The sequence below is a fragment of the Mobula birostris genome, chromosome 3 (genome assembly GCF_030028105.1).
Source record: "Mobula birostris isolate sMobBir1 chromosome 3, sMobBir1.hap1, whole genome shotgun sequence".
Classification (NCBI taxonomy): Eukaryota; Metazoa; Chordata; class Chondrichthyes; order Myliobatiformes; family Myliobatidae; genus Mobula; species Mobula birostris.
Window position 1 is genome coordinate 70,964,723 of NC_092372.1, and position 14,882 is coordinate 70,979,604.

The following is a 14,882-nucleotide window of genomic DNA, read 5'->3' on the forward strand; positions in this document are numbered from 1 at the left end:
AAAAGCTGAATGTATTCAATATATTTCAGAGGAAAAGAACAAAATGCTGGTGAGTCATTTTTCAATAGCATCCTTAGAAATTAAAAATTGGGATTTAAAGCAAAACAGGAATGGAAATAGGCTTCAAGTTAAATTCGTGTCACAGAATACTTAAAACTGCAATTAATGTAAACTTGTAGATTCCTAAGGAGGTGACCTTTTGAAAACCAAGCCCAGAAATTATTTCAAAGGAACACAAAGAAAATACTTTAAAATAAGTGTTATATTATGTCAACAAAATCATGGTATTAATCTCCTTCACATCATGTAGGAGGTTCTAAAAATAGGGGAGGAAAGAATAAAAGACTCAGAAATGGGCAACACCACTCCAAGCATTCAAGTCTCTGCCACTCCATTATGATAGGTGTTTGGGTTTGCCTATTATGGACTGGCAGGAAATTTTACTTACAAATGCTCCAACATTTAAGGAGCCTGATTAACTTCATCAGACATTAAATGAGTGGGGGAGGAAAAAGTAGCTCCACAAGCTCTGGGTGTTTTACAGAACACCTCATGGACTTGAAGAAGATCACTCTCTTCAGTCTATTAACAATTTCCTGATCTTCACCTCGTCAAAACCAAGAGCCTCTCACTTTCTCTTTAGTACATTTACTGACCAAATATCTAATCCCACTACCAGCTCAAATAACCAGTACATTTGTCAATTTCCTTAATTTATGTGCTATGAACCTTATTTTGAATGAATCAACCCATGAACACTACCTCACTATTTTTGATTTCTTTTCGCACAACTTATTTAATTTTTTATTATTTATTTCTTATTTTAATTTTTTTAATGTATTGCACTATCCTGCCACTGCAAAACAACAAATTTCACAGTACATGTCAGTGATATTAAACCTGAGTGATTCTGAGTGAATTCTTATGATAAACAAAAAATTGCATGTTGTTCACAAATGGCCATTTATAAACTGTAATTTCAATCAAGAGGGAAATTAGAAATATTAGCTTTATTTGTCACATGTACATCAAAAAATACAGTTTGCATCAGCAACCAACACAGTCCGAATGTACTGGGGGCAGCCCACAAGTCTCATTGTGCTCCCAGCATCAATATAGCATGGCCACACTTACTGGACCTTACTAATCTTTAAGTCGTCAGCACGTGGGAGGAAACTAGAGCCCACCTGGAGGAAATCAATGTGGTCACAGGGTGAGCAGACTAACTCCTCACAGACAGCTGTGGGGAATTGAAACCCAGTCCCCAACACTGCAAAACACTGCCTGGGTGCTGACACGCGGTGCCTCAGACTTAAAGTTCATTACTTTTTAAACCTGTTCAGAGGTGTATAGCAAAACTAGAAATGTCACATTCCATCCACTGTGTACAGGAGTCCTATCCATCAGTAGCATCAAAGTTTATCGTGATGCTCTTGCTTGTTGCAAGCTTCTGACCTTGTGGGATGCCAATCGATTTGCGATCAAGCATATTGTTTCTTGAGTTGCTAGAACTTATTTAGCCCAGAAACAGATACCCTTGCAATCTGTTAAAAAAAAATGTTCAATTTTTCCTGCAACATGCAATTTAGGTTCTGTCTAAATATCTAAAATTAAGAAGTAGAAACATAGAAAACCTACAGCACAATACAGGCCCCTCAGCTCATAATGTGGTGCGAACATGTACATGTACCTACTTACTAGTGTTACCATTGTCCTCTATTTTCTAAGCTCCATGCACCTATCCAGGAGTCTCTTAAAAGACCCTATCGTATCCACCTCCACCACCCATTCAGAGCAGCCCATTCTACGCACTCACCACTTTCTGTGTAAAAAAACTTACCCCTGACATCTCCTCTGTACCTACTTCCAAGCACCACAAAACTGTGCCCTCTCGTGTCAGCCAGTTCAGCCCTGGGAAAAAGCCTCTTACTATCCACACAATCAATGCCTCTCATCACCTTATACACCTCTATCAGGTCACCTCTCATTCTCCATCGCTCCAAGGAGAAAAGGCCAAGTTCACTCAACCTATTCTCATAAGGCATGCTCCCCAATCCAGGCAACATCTGTGTAACTCTCCACTGCACACTTTCTATGGTTTCCACATCCTTCCTGTAGTGAGGCAACTAGAACTGAGCACAGTACTCCAAGTGGGGTCTGACCAGGGTCCTATATAGCTGTAACATTACCTCTTGGCTCTTGAACTCAATCCCATGGTTGATGAAGGCCAATGCACCGTATGCCTTCTTAACCACAGAGTCAACCTGCGCAGCAGCTTTGAGTGTCCTATGGACTTGGACCCCAAGATCCCTCTGATCCTCCACACTGCCAAGAGTCTAACCATTAATGCTATATTCTGCTATCATATTTTGATCTACCAAAATTAACCACCTCACACTTATCTGGGTTGAACTCCATCTGCCACTTCTCTGCCCAGTTTTGCATCCTATCAATGTCCTGCTGTAACCTCGGACAGCCCTCCACACTATCCACAACACATCCAACCTTTGTGTCATCAGAAAATCTACTAACCCATCCCTCCACTTCCTCATTTGGGTCATTTATAAAAATCACAAAGAGAAGACATTCCAGAACAGATCCCTGAGGTACACCATTGGTCACTGACCTCCATGCAGAATATGACCCGTCTACAACCAGTCTTTGCCTTCTGTGAGCAAGCCAATTCTGGATCCACAAAGCAAGCTCCCCTTGAATCCCATGCCTCCTTACTTTTTCATAACCCTCACATAGGGTACCTTATCAAATGGCTTGCTGAAATCCATATACACCACATCTACTGCTCTTCCTTCATCAATGTGTTTAGTCACATCCTCAAAAAAAATCCAATCAGGCTCATAAGGCTAGATCTACCTTGACAAGCCATGCTGACTATTCCTAATCATATTATGCCTCACCAAATGTTCATAAATTCTGTCTCTCAGGGTCTTTTCCATCAACTTACCAACCTCTGAAGTAAGACTCGTTGGTCTATAATTTCCTGGGCTATCTCTACTCCCTTTCTTGAATAAGAGAACAACATCTGCAACCCTCCAATCCTCTGGAACCTCTCTCGTCCCCATTGATGATGCAAAGATCATTGCCAGATGCTCAGCAATCTCCTCCCTTGCCTCCTACAGTAGCCTGGGGTACATTTCATCCAGTCCTGGAGACTTATCCAACTTGATGTTTTCCAAAAGCTCCAGCACATCCTCTTTCTTAATGTCTATGTGCTCAGGCTTTTCAATCTGCTGTAAGTCATCACTACAATCACCAAGATCCTTTTCCATAGTGAATACTGAAGAAAAGTATTCATTAAGCACCACCGCTACCTCCTCCGGTTCCATACACACTTTTCCAATGTCACACTTGATTGGTCCTATTCTCTCGTGTCTTATCTCCTTGTTCTTCACATAATTGTAGAATGTCTTGTGATCAGCAAAATTTAATTTCTTCCAGTAGTAATATTCAGGTTAACTATCAAAACAAATTTATAGCAGAAACAGCAAATGCTGGAAAAACTCAGCAGCTCAGGCAGTCAATTTTTTTTTGTCTTTACGTTGCACTTTTTGTTAAACTGCACATTCTGGTATAAAATGGTATAGACCACCAGATTTGCGGTCTAATATCATGGAACCAGTATCCAGCACCGTAGTTCACCACTACCGTGTTTGGAAGCGATAAACCAGCTTTACTCCCCAAATAACAAGGAAACATTCAAAGTTCTCAGAACCAATTGCCATTCACTGAAGGAAAGAATGGCTGGGATAGAGACAGTTTTCACAACATATTGAACTCTTGACTACTGGAACATGTGACTTTGCAATCTAATATTCAGATTTGTGATCACTTTAATGAAACATAATCATAAAATTTGCATCTCAAAACTATTCCTTTGTGTTCAACTTTCCCACAATATGTTATTTTCACAGGTGGAAACACAGGGTGCCAATGTACCATCCAATAACGAAGTACTAGTACAGTTCTGTTCTCTCCCTTTCAACATGAAAATAATGAAATCACAATCCAACAAAGGAATTTGAACTAATAATAAAGAAAAAGTCACACAGCCCTTCGTGCTCCCATTGTTCTCCATCTCCAACTTCTTCCAGTCTTAAAACCCTCCAACTTCTCTTTGACATCCAGCTCGTCTTAAGCGTGTTCCAGACTTTAAAATTACTCTAGTGTAATTTAAAATGCATTCAGCTGCCTGTGCTATTAACCTTGGAATTTGTCGCCCAAGCTATTCTATATCACATTCCCCTTTTCTTTAAGAAAATCCTCAAATCTTCAAATGCAGATTGTTACACAAAACAACATTTTTAAGATACTGCAGATAAGCAGAAACCACACTGATTATTGCAGATAGTTACTGGGTTCACACCTCATATACATAGTCGAATGTTATTGAGATTGAGATGAAGTAATAAGTTACGTTTTTTGCTGAGTTATCAGTCACAGTACCGTTCGTGACTTTAACACAACAGACGAGGTGCTAGAAACATGGAAACAGAAAATGCAGGAAATACACAGCAGCTCAGACAGCTTCTGCAGAGAGAGAAGTTCGAACTCTTGAACGCCAGTCTGAGGAAACCTAGTAGGAATCTAAGGAGAAAGTGCTTGGAAAAATGAAAGGTCTGAAGGTGGAAGAGTCAGCTAGATCAGATGGACAACATCGCAGTGCTCTCAAAGAGGCAACTGAAGAGATATGAGGCATTGCCAAAGATCTTTAAAGTATCATTAGATTCTGAAATAGTTCCAATGAATGGTAAATTGCAAATTTCTCTCTACACTTAAGAAGTGAGGGAGCCAGAAGAAAGAAAATTATGGGCCAGTTAGCCTGAATGCAGTGGATGGAAAGATGTTGGAATCCATTAGTAATGATGAGGTTTTGGGTACTCAAAGGAACAGAATAAAATAGGCCAAAAGTTAGCATGGATTCCTTAAGTGGAAATCTTACTTGACAAATCTGTTGGAATTCTTTGAGAAAACATCAGGCAGGATTAACAGAAGTGTGTCAGTGGATGTTGCTTACTTGGATTTTCAGAAGGCATTTGGCAAGGTGCCACAAATGAGGCTGGTTAAAACGCCCATGGCATTACAAGAAAGATACTAGCATGGATAGAAGATCAGCTGACAGGCAGTAGGCAAAGAGGGGGAATTATGGTGACCTTTTCTGGTTGGCTGCCAATAACTAGTGGAGTTCAGCAGGGGTCAGTGTTGGAACTGCTTCTTTTCATGTTATAGGTCAATGATTTGGATGGTGGAATTGATTGTTTTGTGGCCAAGTTTCCAGACAATGCAAAGATAGGTGGAGGGGCAAGTAGTGCTGAGGAAGCAGAGATTCTGCAGAAGGACTTAGACAGATTGGGAGAATGGGCAAAGAAATGCCAGGTGAAATAGAGTGCAGGGAAGTGTACGGCCATGCACTTTGTTAGAAGGAGTAAAGGCATAGACTATCTTCTAAATGGGGAGAAATTTCAAAAATCAGGGGTGCAACTGGACTTGGAAGTTCTTGTGCAGGTTACGTTGCAGGTTGAGTTGATGGTAAGGAAGACAAATGCAATATTTACATTCATTTCAAGAGGACTAGAATATAAAAGCAAGGATGTAATGCTGAGGCTTTATAAAGCAATTATCAGACTGCACTTGGAGTATTGTGAGCAGTTTTGGGCCCCTTCTCAAAGAAAAGATGTGCCGGCACTGGAGAGGATCCAGAGGAAGTTCATGAGAATGATCCTAGGATTGAAAGGGTTAATGTATCAAGAGCATTTGATGGCTCTGGGCCCATTCTCACTGAAGTTTAGAAGAAAGAGGGGATGATCTCATTGTAACCCATCAAATATCGGAAGTCCTTAATACAGTGGATGTGGAATGTATGTTTCCTAGATGGGGGAGTCTGGGACATAAGAGCACAGCCCCCATTTAGAATAAAAATGAGGGTGAATTTCTTTAGCCAGAATTCATTCCCTCAGATGGCTATGGAAGCCAAGTCACTGAGTATATTTAAAGCAAAGTTTGATTGGTTCCCGATTAGTCAGGGTGTCAAATGTTACTCGGAGAAGGCAGGAGAATGGGCTTGAGAGAGATAATAAATCAGCCATGATGGAATGGCAGTGCAGGCTTGATGGACTGAATGGCCTAATTCTGTGCCTAGGTCTTAAATGCTTCTCTCTCCACAGATACTGCCCAACCTACGAAGTATTTTTTATTGTTCTTTCAAATGACCTGGGCATAACCTCTGATGCAAGAACATTGTTCTGACCAAACACAGCTGGAGATGCAAAACCGTATTCTAGTCCGAGTATTGGGCATCGTTTAAAGATTCTGGTCTTTGCTCAATCATGTCAACTGGAAGTGCAGGGATGTCAGCTTCAGATATTACTGAATCTTCAGTCCGTTTCACAATACCTGTAGAAAGCTGACTATTGGGATTGTCATTGCTACTGGAATCATAAGTTACAATAATTACCAACTCCTGAAGATGATGTTGTAAAAGTTGAAGCATCCCCTCACATTGTTTACTTCAATGTGTGCACACTCTCCTACAATTTCAATGAACTATTAAAATAGGACTTGTCTCTATGGAACACCGTTAAAAACTGTCACAGATGAAGAATTGAGACCTGGGGAAGATTACCCACGGGCAGTGAGTGGGCAGATGCATGGCAGATGCAGTTTAATGTGGATAACTGTGAGGTTATCCACTTTGGTGGTAAGAACGGGAAGGCAGATTATTATCTAAATGGAGTCAAGTTAGTAAAAGGGGAAGCACAACGAGATTTAAGTGTTCTTGTGCATCAGTCACTGAAAGCAAGCATGCAAGTACAGCAGGCAGTGAAAAAAGCTAATGGCATGCTGGCCTTCATAACAAGGGGAATTGAGTATAAGAGCAAAGAGGTCCTTCTGCAGCTGTACAGGGCCCTGGTGAGACCACACCTGGAGTACTGTGTGCAGTTTTGGTCTCCAAATTTGAGGAAGGACATTCTTGCTATTGAGGGAGTGCAGCGTAGGTTCACAAGGTTAATTCTCGGGAATGCGGGACTGTCATATGTCGAAAGATTGGAGCGACTGGGCTTGTATACTCTGGAATTTAGAAGGTTGAGAGGGGATCTTATTGAAACATATAAGATTATTAAGGGATTGGACACGCTGCAGGCAGGAAGCATGTTCCCGCTGATGGGTGAGTCCAGAACCAGAGGCCACAGTTTAAGAATTAGGGGTAGGCCATTTAGAACGGAGTTGAGGAAAAACTTTTTCACCCAGAGAGTGGTGGATATATGGAATGCTCTGCCCCAGAAGGCTGTGGAGGCCAAGTCTCTGGATGCTTTCAAGAAAGAGATGGATAGAGTTCTTAAAGATAGCGGAATCAAAGGTTATGGGGACAAGGCAGGAACTGGATACTGATAGTGGATGATCAGCCATGATCACAGTGAATGGCGGTGCTGGTTCAAAGGGCCGAATGGCCTACTCTTGCACCTATTCTCTATTGATTGCACCGAACAGCAAGCGTGCTTGAGGAATTGGGTGACCTCTTTTAATTAGGAGGAGAGACTGGCAAACTACAGCACAGCATAAAGATGGACAAGTGGTCAAAGCTGCAGGAATGTTCACTATTCTATACCAACACTGGAGCAATTTTGCTCAATCTATAAATATTTAACAATAAAGGAATGGTAAATCAGAATTGCTTTCAGTTGTTCTCATGAGGATTTTTTTCTTACTGGTTCTCATCAGGTGCACTTTTTATTTGCTACTAGGATACAGTTCACCTTGTCGAAAAGCTAATAGAAAGCACTACTCATGTAACTAAACCCGTTCTCTACAGTATCCACTTTTCCAACGATTCCCGGGATGTGGCTACCAGTATGATCAGCATTTATCGCCAGGCCCCAGTATCCCTTGAATTAAGTGCCTTAGCAGAACATTTTAGACAACAGTTTAGTGCACATGGATCAAACCAGCAAACAACTTCTTTCACCTCCTTCCTTGAAGGACACCAGTGATTTTGTTGTGAAAATTTAGATTTACCAGAGTAACATTCCCTTCTGACCCAGTGAGCCTGTGCTGCCCCAGTTGCACCGGTGATCAAATTACCTTTACGTCTTTGGAATGTGGGAGGAAACCAGAGCACTCGGAGGAAACCTATGTGGTCATGGGGAGAACATACAAACTCCTTACAGACAGCGAAGGAATGGAACCCACGTTGCTGGCCCTATAACAGGACTATGCTAACTGCTATGCGACTGCGCTACCTAAAATCATGGTTCTGCTAATAATCTAGTAGTTTGGGGGTCACTATTACTGATAATAAATTTAATATAATTTACGAACTCCTTTAATTAATAGAAGAAAAGTTGCCTAGATTATCATGCTGGTATTTGAACACATTAGTCCTAACCTGAGGATTACTTGTCCAGCAATTTAACTACCATACTACCTGAACACAACCTGCCAACAAAGGTGGTCTCGAGCAGTGAGCAGGAATAAAGAGAGCCAAGAAAGATTTCATTGTTAACAAACTCATAGAATTTTCATGCATTAGGCTGAGTGCAGAATTTAAGAGGACTTCTGAGTAAAATAATGCTGTAGTCTAAGACGGAACGTAAATAATGTTAAATCTTATTCTCAAAGCCTCTTGTTTCTTTTGCTTCACTGTTGCGACTGAACCCCAACCACAGCACAGCCCTTGACATATAGCTGACCATGGCAGGGGTGAGAAAGCACAGTTCAAAGTTTGAAGTAAACTTATGATCAAAGTACATGAACGTTACCATCTACAACCCTGAGATACATTTTCTTGTAGGCATACACAGTGAATGCAAGAGAAACAATAAATAGAGTCAATGAAAGGCTATACTCAACAGGACAAACGACGACTGTGCAAAAGACAACAAACTGCACAAATACAAAAGAGAAAAACTAAATAAATAAGCAAGCAAGCAAGCAATAAAGAGATGAAGAGTCCTTGAAAGTGAATCGATAAGTTGTGGGAACAGTTCAGTGATGAAGCCAGTCAAGTTGAGTGAATTATTCCTCTCTGGTTCAAGAGCCTGAATGTTGAGGGGTAATAACAGTTCCTAAACCTAGTGGTGTTGGCCGTGAGGCTCTTGCACCTTCTTCCTAATGGCAGCTGTGAAACTAGAACATGGCCTGGGTGGTGGGGGTCGTACCTAGTCCTCTTGTATTTTATTAGGTGGCCAGAACTGAACGGCTGTGATCAGCCCTTGACAGATTGTGGATCTCATGACATGTGGTTCAGAGCACAAACTTCACTAGAGATAATGACATAATGATGTAGCCTATAAAAGTGTTTGGTACTCTTTGTGTGCATGTGATTCTATTTCAAATTGTAACTGAATTTCAATATTACTTAATTCCAACAAGAATCAGCTCCAGAGTAAAATCAGTGAGTTTAAGATGTCCCCGACTAAAATGCTTCACAGTGCTTAACAACCACTCACCTTGACCCATGGCCACGTGAATATTCTCCATGTCAAATTTAACTGTTGACCTGGCAGGTACATTGAGCATTTTCTCCCAAACTTGAGTCACTTCTTTCAGGCACAATGTGATTTCCTCATAATCTAGTTTCAGCCGCTTATTCTGCAGGTCACTTTCGGAAGCTGCAAGGTAGAAAAAAGAAAACTTTAAGCATTACCCTGTGTTTCAAGAGTAGTTAAGAACGTCACAAGAACAACTTCTCCTGGATTGCAGAGGCTACTTCTCAAGGTAACCCAGAGAGAGTGATGGACGCAATAACAACCAGAGGTGGTATAGCCAACGCATGTGCTAAAGATTAGATTTTCTGAAGCAGTCTCTGAAGTATGCTCAGAGATTGAACTCAGCAACAAGTTGGAAGCATTAGTCATGCTCTGGTTGCACTTGGAAAAGCAAATCCTCCTTAGAGGGTTTCTTCAGTATCCTGAGTCTAAGCCTCAGTGAGGAAGTGGCAGCTTTCTCAAGGGAGGAGCTTGAACTTTAATGCTGCATTAGTAGCCCCCAGCATACCGGGCAGTGCCAGGCACAGTACATGATCAATGTTATTTCAGGATTAAATACAATCCTCACTGTTTTCCTCTGCTGGAGGATGGGTCATGGTAAATGGAAAGGTTGGAATTTGCACTTCATGGATGGCATGTTACTTTCTGGGCCTGTCCTTTGCTGAATTATTGGGGCATAAGGTTATATACATGCAGTTACCACTTTATTAGGTAAAGCTGCTCGTTAATGCAAATATCTAAACAACCAATGATGTGGCAGCAACTCAATGAACAAAAGCATGCAGACATGATCAAGAGATTCTGTTGATGTTCAGAACTAACATCAGAATGGGGAAGAAACGTGACCATGGAATGATTGTTGGTGTTGCTTTGTCTATCTCAGCAACCACTGATCCCCTGGAATTTCAATGTACTATATTCTCCAGAGTTTGCAGAGAATGGTGTAAAAAAACAACCAAAAAAACAACATCCAGGAAATGGTAGTTCTTTGGGGGAAAATGCTTTGTTAATGAGAGAGGTCAGAAGAGAAAGACCAGGCTGGTTCAAGCTGACAGAAAGTTGAAAGTAATTGAAATAATTATCCATTTCAACAGTGGTGTGCAGAACAGCACCTCTGAATGCACAAGACATCAAACCTTGAAGTGGATGGGCTACAGCAGCAGAAGACCATGAACACACACTCAGTGGCCACTTCGTTAGGTATAGGAGGTACCTCCAGGAAGTGGGAGAAAGGAGAAATCAACTGAAAATCCATCTAAACCTGGAATTCTAATTGGTGGCTGGAAGTTTTCTGTGGTGGTGTTCTAGGTAGCCGAAACAAGGATCTCGCTGATACTATTTAAGTATCCCTGGCAAAGCTCTACCTACCCTGTAGTTTCTGGTTTTCTTTCTCCATTCTCAGTAGCAGTATCTGCTGGAGAATCGCTTTCCTCCATAAATCTCGGAGCTCTCCAGATGGACGTTTTTTTTCCTCTGCAACTGCCCCCAGGTAACCATCATTGCATGATGTCACCGTAGATGCCCTTGAAGAAACATCCCCTCCATTGGGATGGTCTGTGGAGGAAATAATTCAGATAACGTCATTCCACTGAAACTCTTGTGCACGTGGACAGTAATGAAAATTTAGCACAATTTCCCAATGACTCAATAGATGAAATATGACAATGATAGGGAGAGTGCAGAAGAGATATACCAGTATGCTGCTTTGGCTGTACTTACAAAGAAAGATTGGATAGGCTGGCTTCATTCTCACCACAACAAACAAGGTTGAGGAGTGACCTTAGAGGCTTATGAAAATATGAGGCACACACAGCTGAGACAGATGTTCTGAATCATTTCCTCCAGGCAGGGCAGTCTAGAACTAGAGGGTCCAGGTTTAAGGTAGGGCAGAAATTGAAACGAGATCTGAAGGGTAAGTTTTTCAACATCAAGGATGGTACCTGAAATGAGCTGCTACAGGAGGAGGTGGAGACATATCCAATTGCAACATTTAAAATGTATTTGGACAGGTAGTTGCGTAGAAGGATATGTGCCAAATAGAGGCAAATGAGATTAGGATGGTAAGCATCTCAGTCAGCAAGGATGGACACTGTGTCCAAAAGATCCCTTTTCTGTACGATAAACTGTCCTGTTCTATGAACTACACTTTCTTAGAACATGAAAAATTCAAGTACTGAGCTAGGGAATCTTAAAATTGGAGTGTAATAATTTTCCATAGGACACCCAAGCATGAAATATTGTAGAAATTCATCCTTTTTCACTTCTATCAAATATGAAACACAGAAGTAGGTGTGAAAAATGTGCTTCTGTAATTCAGTCCTACTAAATGAAGTCAGGATTTCCATAATGGAGTCCAATACACAGCCGCTGCTGCATTCCATCCACGTTTAACACTGAAGACAAACCTCTGCCCTAATTCCAAGCAGAGTCTACCAATCTCCAATGGAACCATATCCCTTCTAATACTGAATGCATTTAAGGTGGAAATTTGGAGAATGGGTATATGAGATGATTTCTGAAACACAAGTAAGTCTTTTGAAGTCCAAAGAAATGGTAGCTTGAATTAGATTGACTTACTGATTAGGTTATGATGAGACTTGCATCCTTTCCTGAAGTATTAAATATCCATTTAAAAGACTAAAAATAAGAAGCTACAGACTTGTTCCCCCCCCCCCAAAAATAAAAAGTACAGCAGATGCACAAGTTATCTATTGGATAAAATGCATCTCCATGCATAGAGTGAAAGATCTAAGGTTTGGTTCACTATCTGTCCATAAGTAGGTAAGGTAGCAGTCAAATCAATATGAACCTCAGCATATCTTGGAGGATAAAACATAGCAAGGCCTATGCTGTTAGAAGAACCACACCCAAAACAAGGGCACATTAACATTGGCAGAGGTGAACTCAGCCACAATACCAGATAGGTGCTGGACTTGCTACCGAGGCCAGCCACAAAGGCAAGAAGTGGACAGCTGCCGAGATCAAGGGCCCAAATCAAAGCACAATCCTATGGCTCTGGAGGTGTAGAAAAAGCTGTGCAGGACAAAAGGTAATGGGAAATGCAAGAGGGAATGAATCTGATCAGATAGCTTTACAAAAAACTGGCACGGACCCAATTCGCCAAAGGGGTCCTACACTGTAGCCATTCCACAATTCTATCATGCAGGTTAAGTCAGTACATGACAACTAGGATGAAGGAATCATACAGCAAACAAGCAGGACACTTGAACTCTAGCACAATTCTACAATTAGCCCCATTTCCATCCTGGAGAAAATGAATCTGTTCCTTTTTCGAAATTATGGAAGATTAGAAGATTAGGAGATGATCTTGTTCAAACATGTAATTCTGAAGGGGATTGGCAGTGTTCCTCTGGCAGGGTTATTTAGAATTAGGGCACAGTTCTTCAGGAAATGGAGTTTCCTATTTGAGACAGACATGAAGAGGAATACCACCTCATAGTGATAACTCGATGGAATTCTCCATCTCAGACAGCTGTAAAGGGATCATCAAATATAGATACTTGAGCCACAAGAGAGTGGGGACTGAATAGGAAAGTGGTGCTAAGACCAAGGTTGCCTCAGCTATGATCTCCTGGAGTGGCAGGATAGGCCGAGGGAGTAACAGCCTGAACCTATTTCTTTTTCTGACGTTCTTTTCCCTTTGAAAGTTACTACAAACTCTACTTGCACTGTCCACTTGGGGAGATCATGAACACCCACTGAAACAAAAAAAATCATCATCTAGGTTTCAGTCTGTTTACCAACATATCCAATGTTAGAGGCAGTAACTCTTAATTAATTCACAGCATTTTCATTAAATGCCTCTAAACTCAGGAGAATATCTTTTTGTTTTGGGAGAAATGACAGACTCGGCTCTTTCCAACGTTTCTCACCATTTGAGTAAACATCTTCTGTGCCTTTGCCAAAGGGTTGACAACCTTCTGAAAGTTTATCTCTCAGAATTAGACAAAAGAGATCATACCAACCCGATAATTTGAAGTTTAGCATTATTCACTCAAATCCTTTTGCATTGTTTGCCATTATAACAAGTCAAGGATCCCACAGACCATTTTAACTACCTATCTACTTGTCCTGCCACCTTCAAAGATTTGGAAGGTTCTAGCATGTTTTGCCAATATGAAGATCCTCAATCTTATTTGCTCTGCACAGAAATCAAATTATGAATTAATTTTATGTTTTGATAAATAAGCTAAAGCAACATCAGCTTACATTTATGTGGAATTTATACCATGAAGAGCACCTCAGGGAACTTCACATGAATGGAAATCAGATATACACAGAAATCACCCCAAAGTAGGAGATAAATACCATTAATATTGGCAGGGTGATAAACCTTGTCTATATTAAGTATAGTATAGTAAGGTATTTGACAACGTTCCACAAGATAGGCTGGTCTTGAAGTCAGAATACATGGGAGCACAAGTTGGCTAATCAGATCTAAAGCTGCCTTGGTGATGGGAGACAGAGTGGTGGTGGTGGAAAAAGGCTTTTCTGATTACCATTCTGTGATCAGTGGTGTACTGCAGGGATCAGTGCTTGGACACTTACTGTTTACGATACTTGGATATCAATGTAGGAAGTAACATTGATGTGTTTATGGACGCTATGACGACTGATGTTATGGACAGACTTCTCTGGAGCCTTTAAGGAGGGTTATCTGAGAATAGATCAGGATCGGGATCAGATGAAATGCTGGATTAAGGACAGGCAGATGGAATGCTGGATTAAGGACAGGAAGATGAAATACAATCCCAAAAAGGCAAGCTGTTAAATTTTGGGAACACAGATTTGGGTAGGACATAGGCAGTGAAAGGCAGGGCACTCTGGAATGTTAGTGAACTGAGGACTGTTGAGGTTCAAATCAACTGTTCCCTGAAAATGGCAAAACAGATGGATGGGGTGAAGGTGACATGTGACAAGCTTACTTTCATGGTTGGGAACACAGAATATAAAGTTTTAGGACATTAACTTTACACAACACTGGTTAAGTCACACTTGGAGACTGTGTGTATTTCTGTACTCTATAGGAAGGCTATGGTTGTGCTGGAGAGAGTACAGATGTTACCTAGGTATGGGAAGAGGTTGAATAGGCTGGCTTTTTTTCCTGTTCATTGAAGGAGGCTGAACTAATAGAGGTATAAAATTATAAGAGGCATGGATTGCGTCAATAGTCAGAATCTTTTTCCCCAATGATAGGATATCAAAATGCAGGATGACATAAGTTAAAGGTGAGAGGAAGAAATTTGATATGTGGAACTTGCTACCAGAGTTGGTGGTGGAATAAGATACAATCACAACTCAAAAGACATTTCGATAGGCTCTTAAACAAGCAAGACATAGGATACAGATCTAATGCAATGT

At 41.0% G+C, this 14,882-nt stretch overlaps 1 protein-coding gene across 8 annotated transcripts in view; it reads right to left on the bottom strand.

Moving 5' to 3' along the window:
* The window catches only part of LOC140195119 (TBC1 domain family member 1-like), a 245,790-nt gene that overhangs the window by 43,840 nt on the left and 187,068 nt on the right, over window positions 1–14,882 (bottom strand). For 7 of the 8 annotated variants that reach the window (XM_072252893.1, XM_072252892.1, XM_072252896.1 and 4 more), the window contains 2 exons: window positions 10,869–11,054; window positions 9,462–9,623 (listed from right to left, as the gene is read on the bottom strand). In XM_072252893.1, coding sequence (XP_072108994.1) covers window positions 9,462–9,623; window positions 10,869–11,054 — 348 coding nt within the window. The remainder of the gene's footprint in view (window positions 1–9,461; window positions 9,624–10,868; window positions 11,055–14,882) is intronic. The other variant, XM_072252894.1, reaches the window with a different exon arrangement.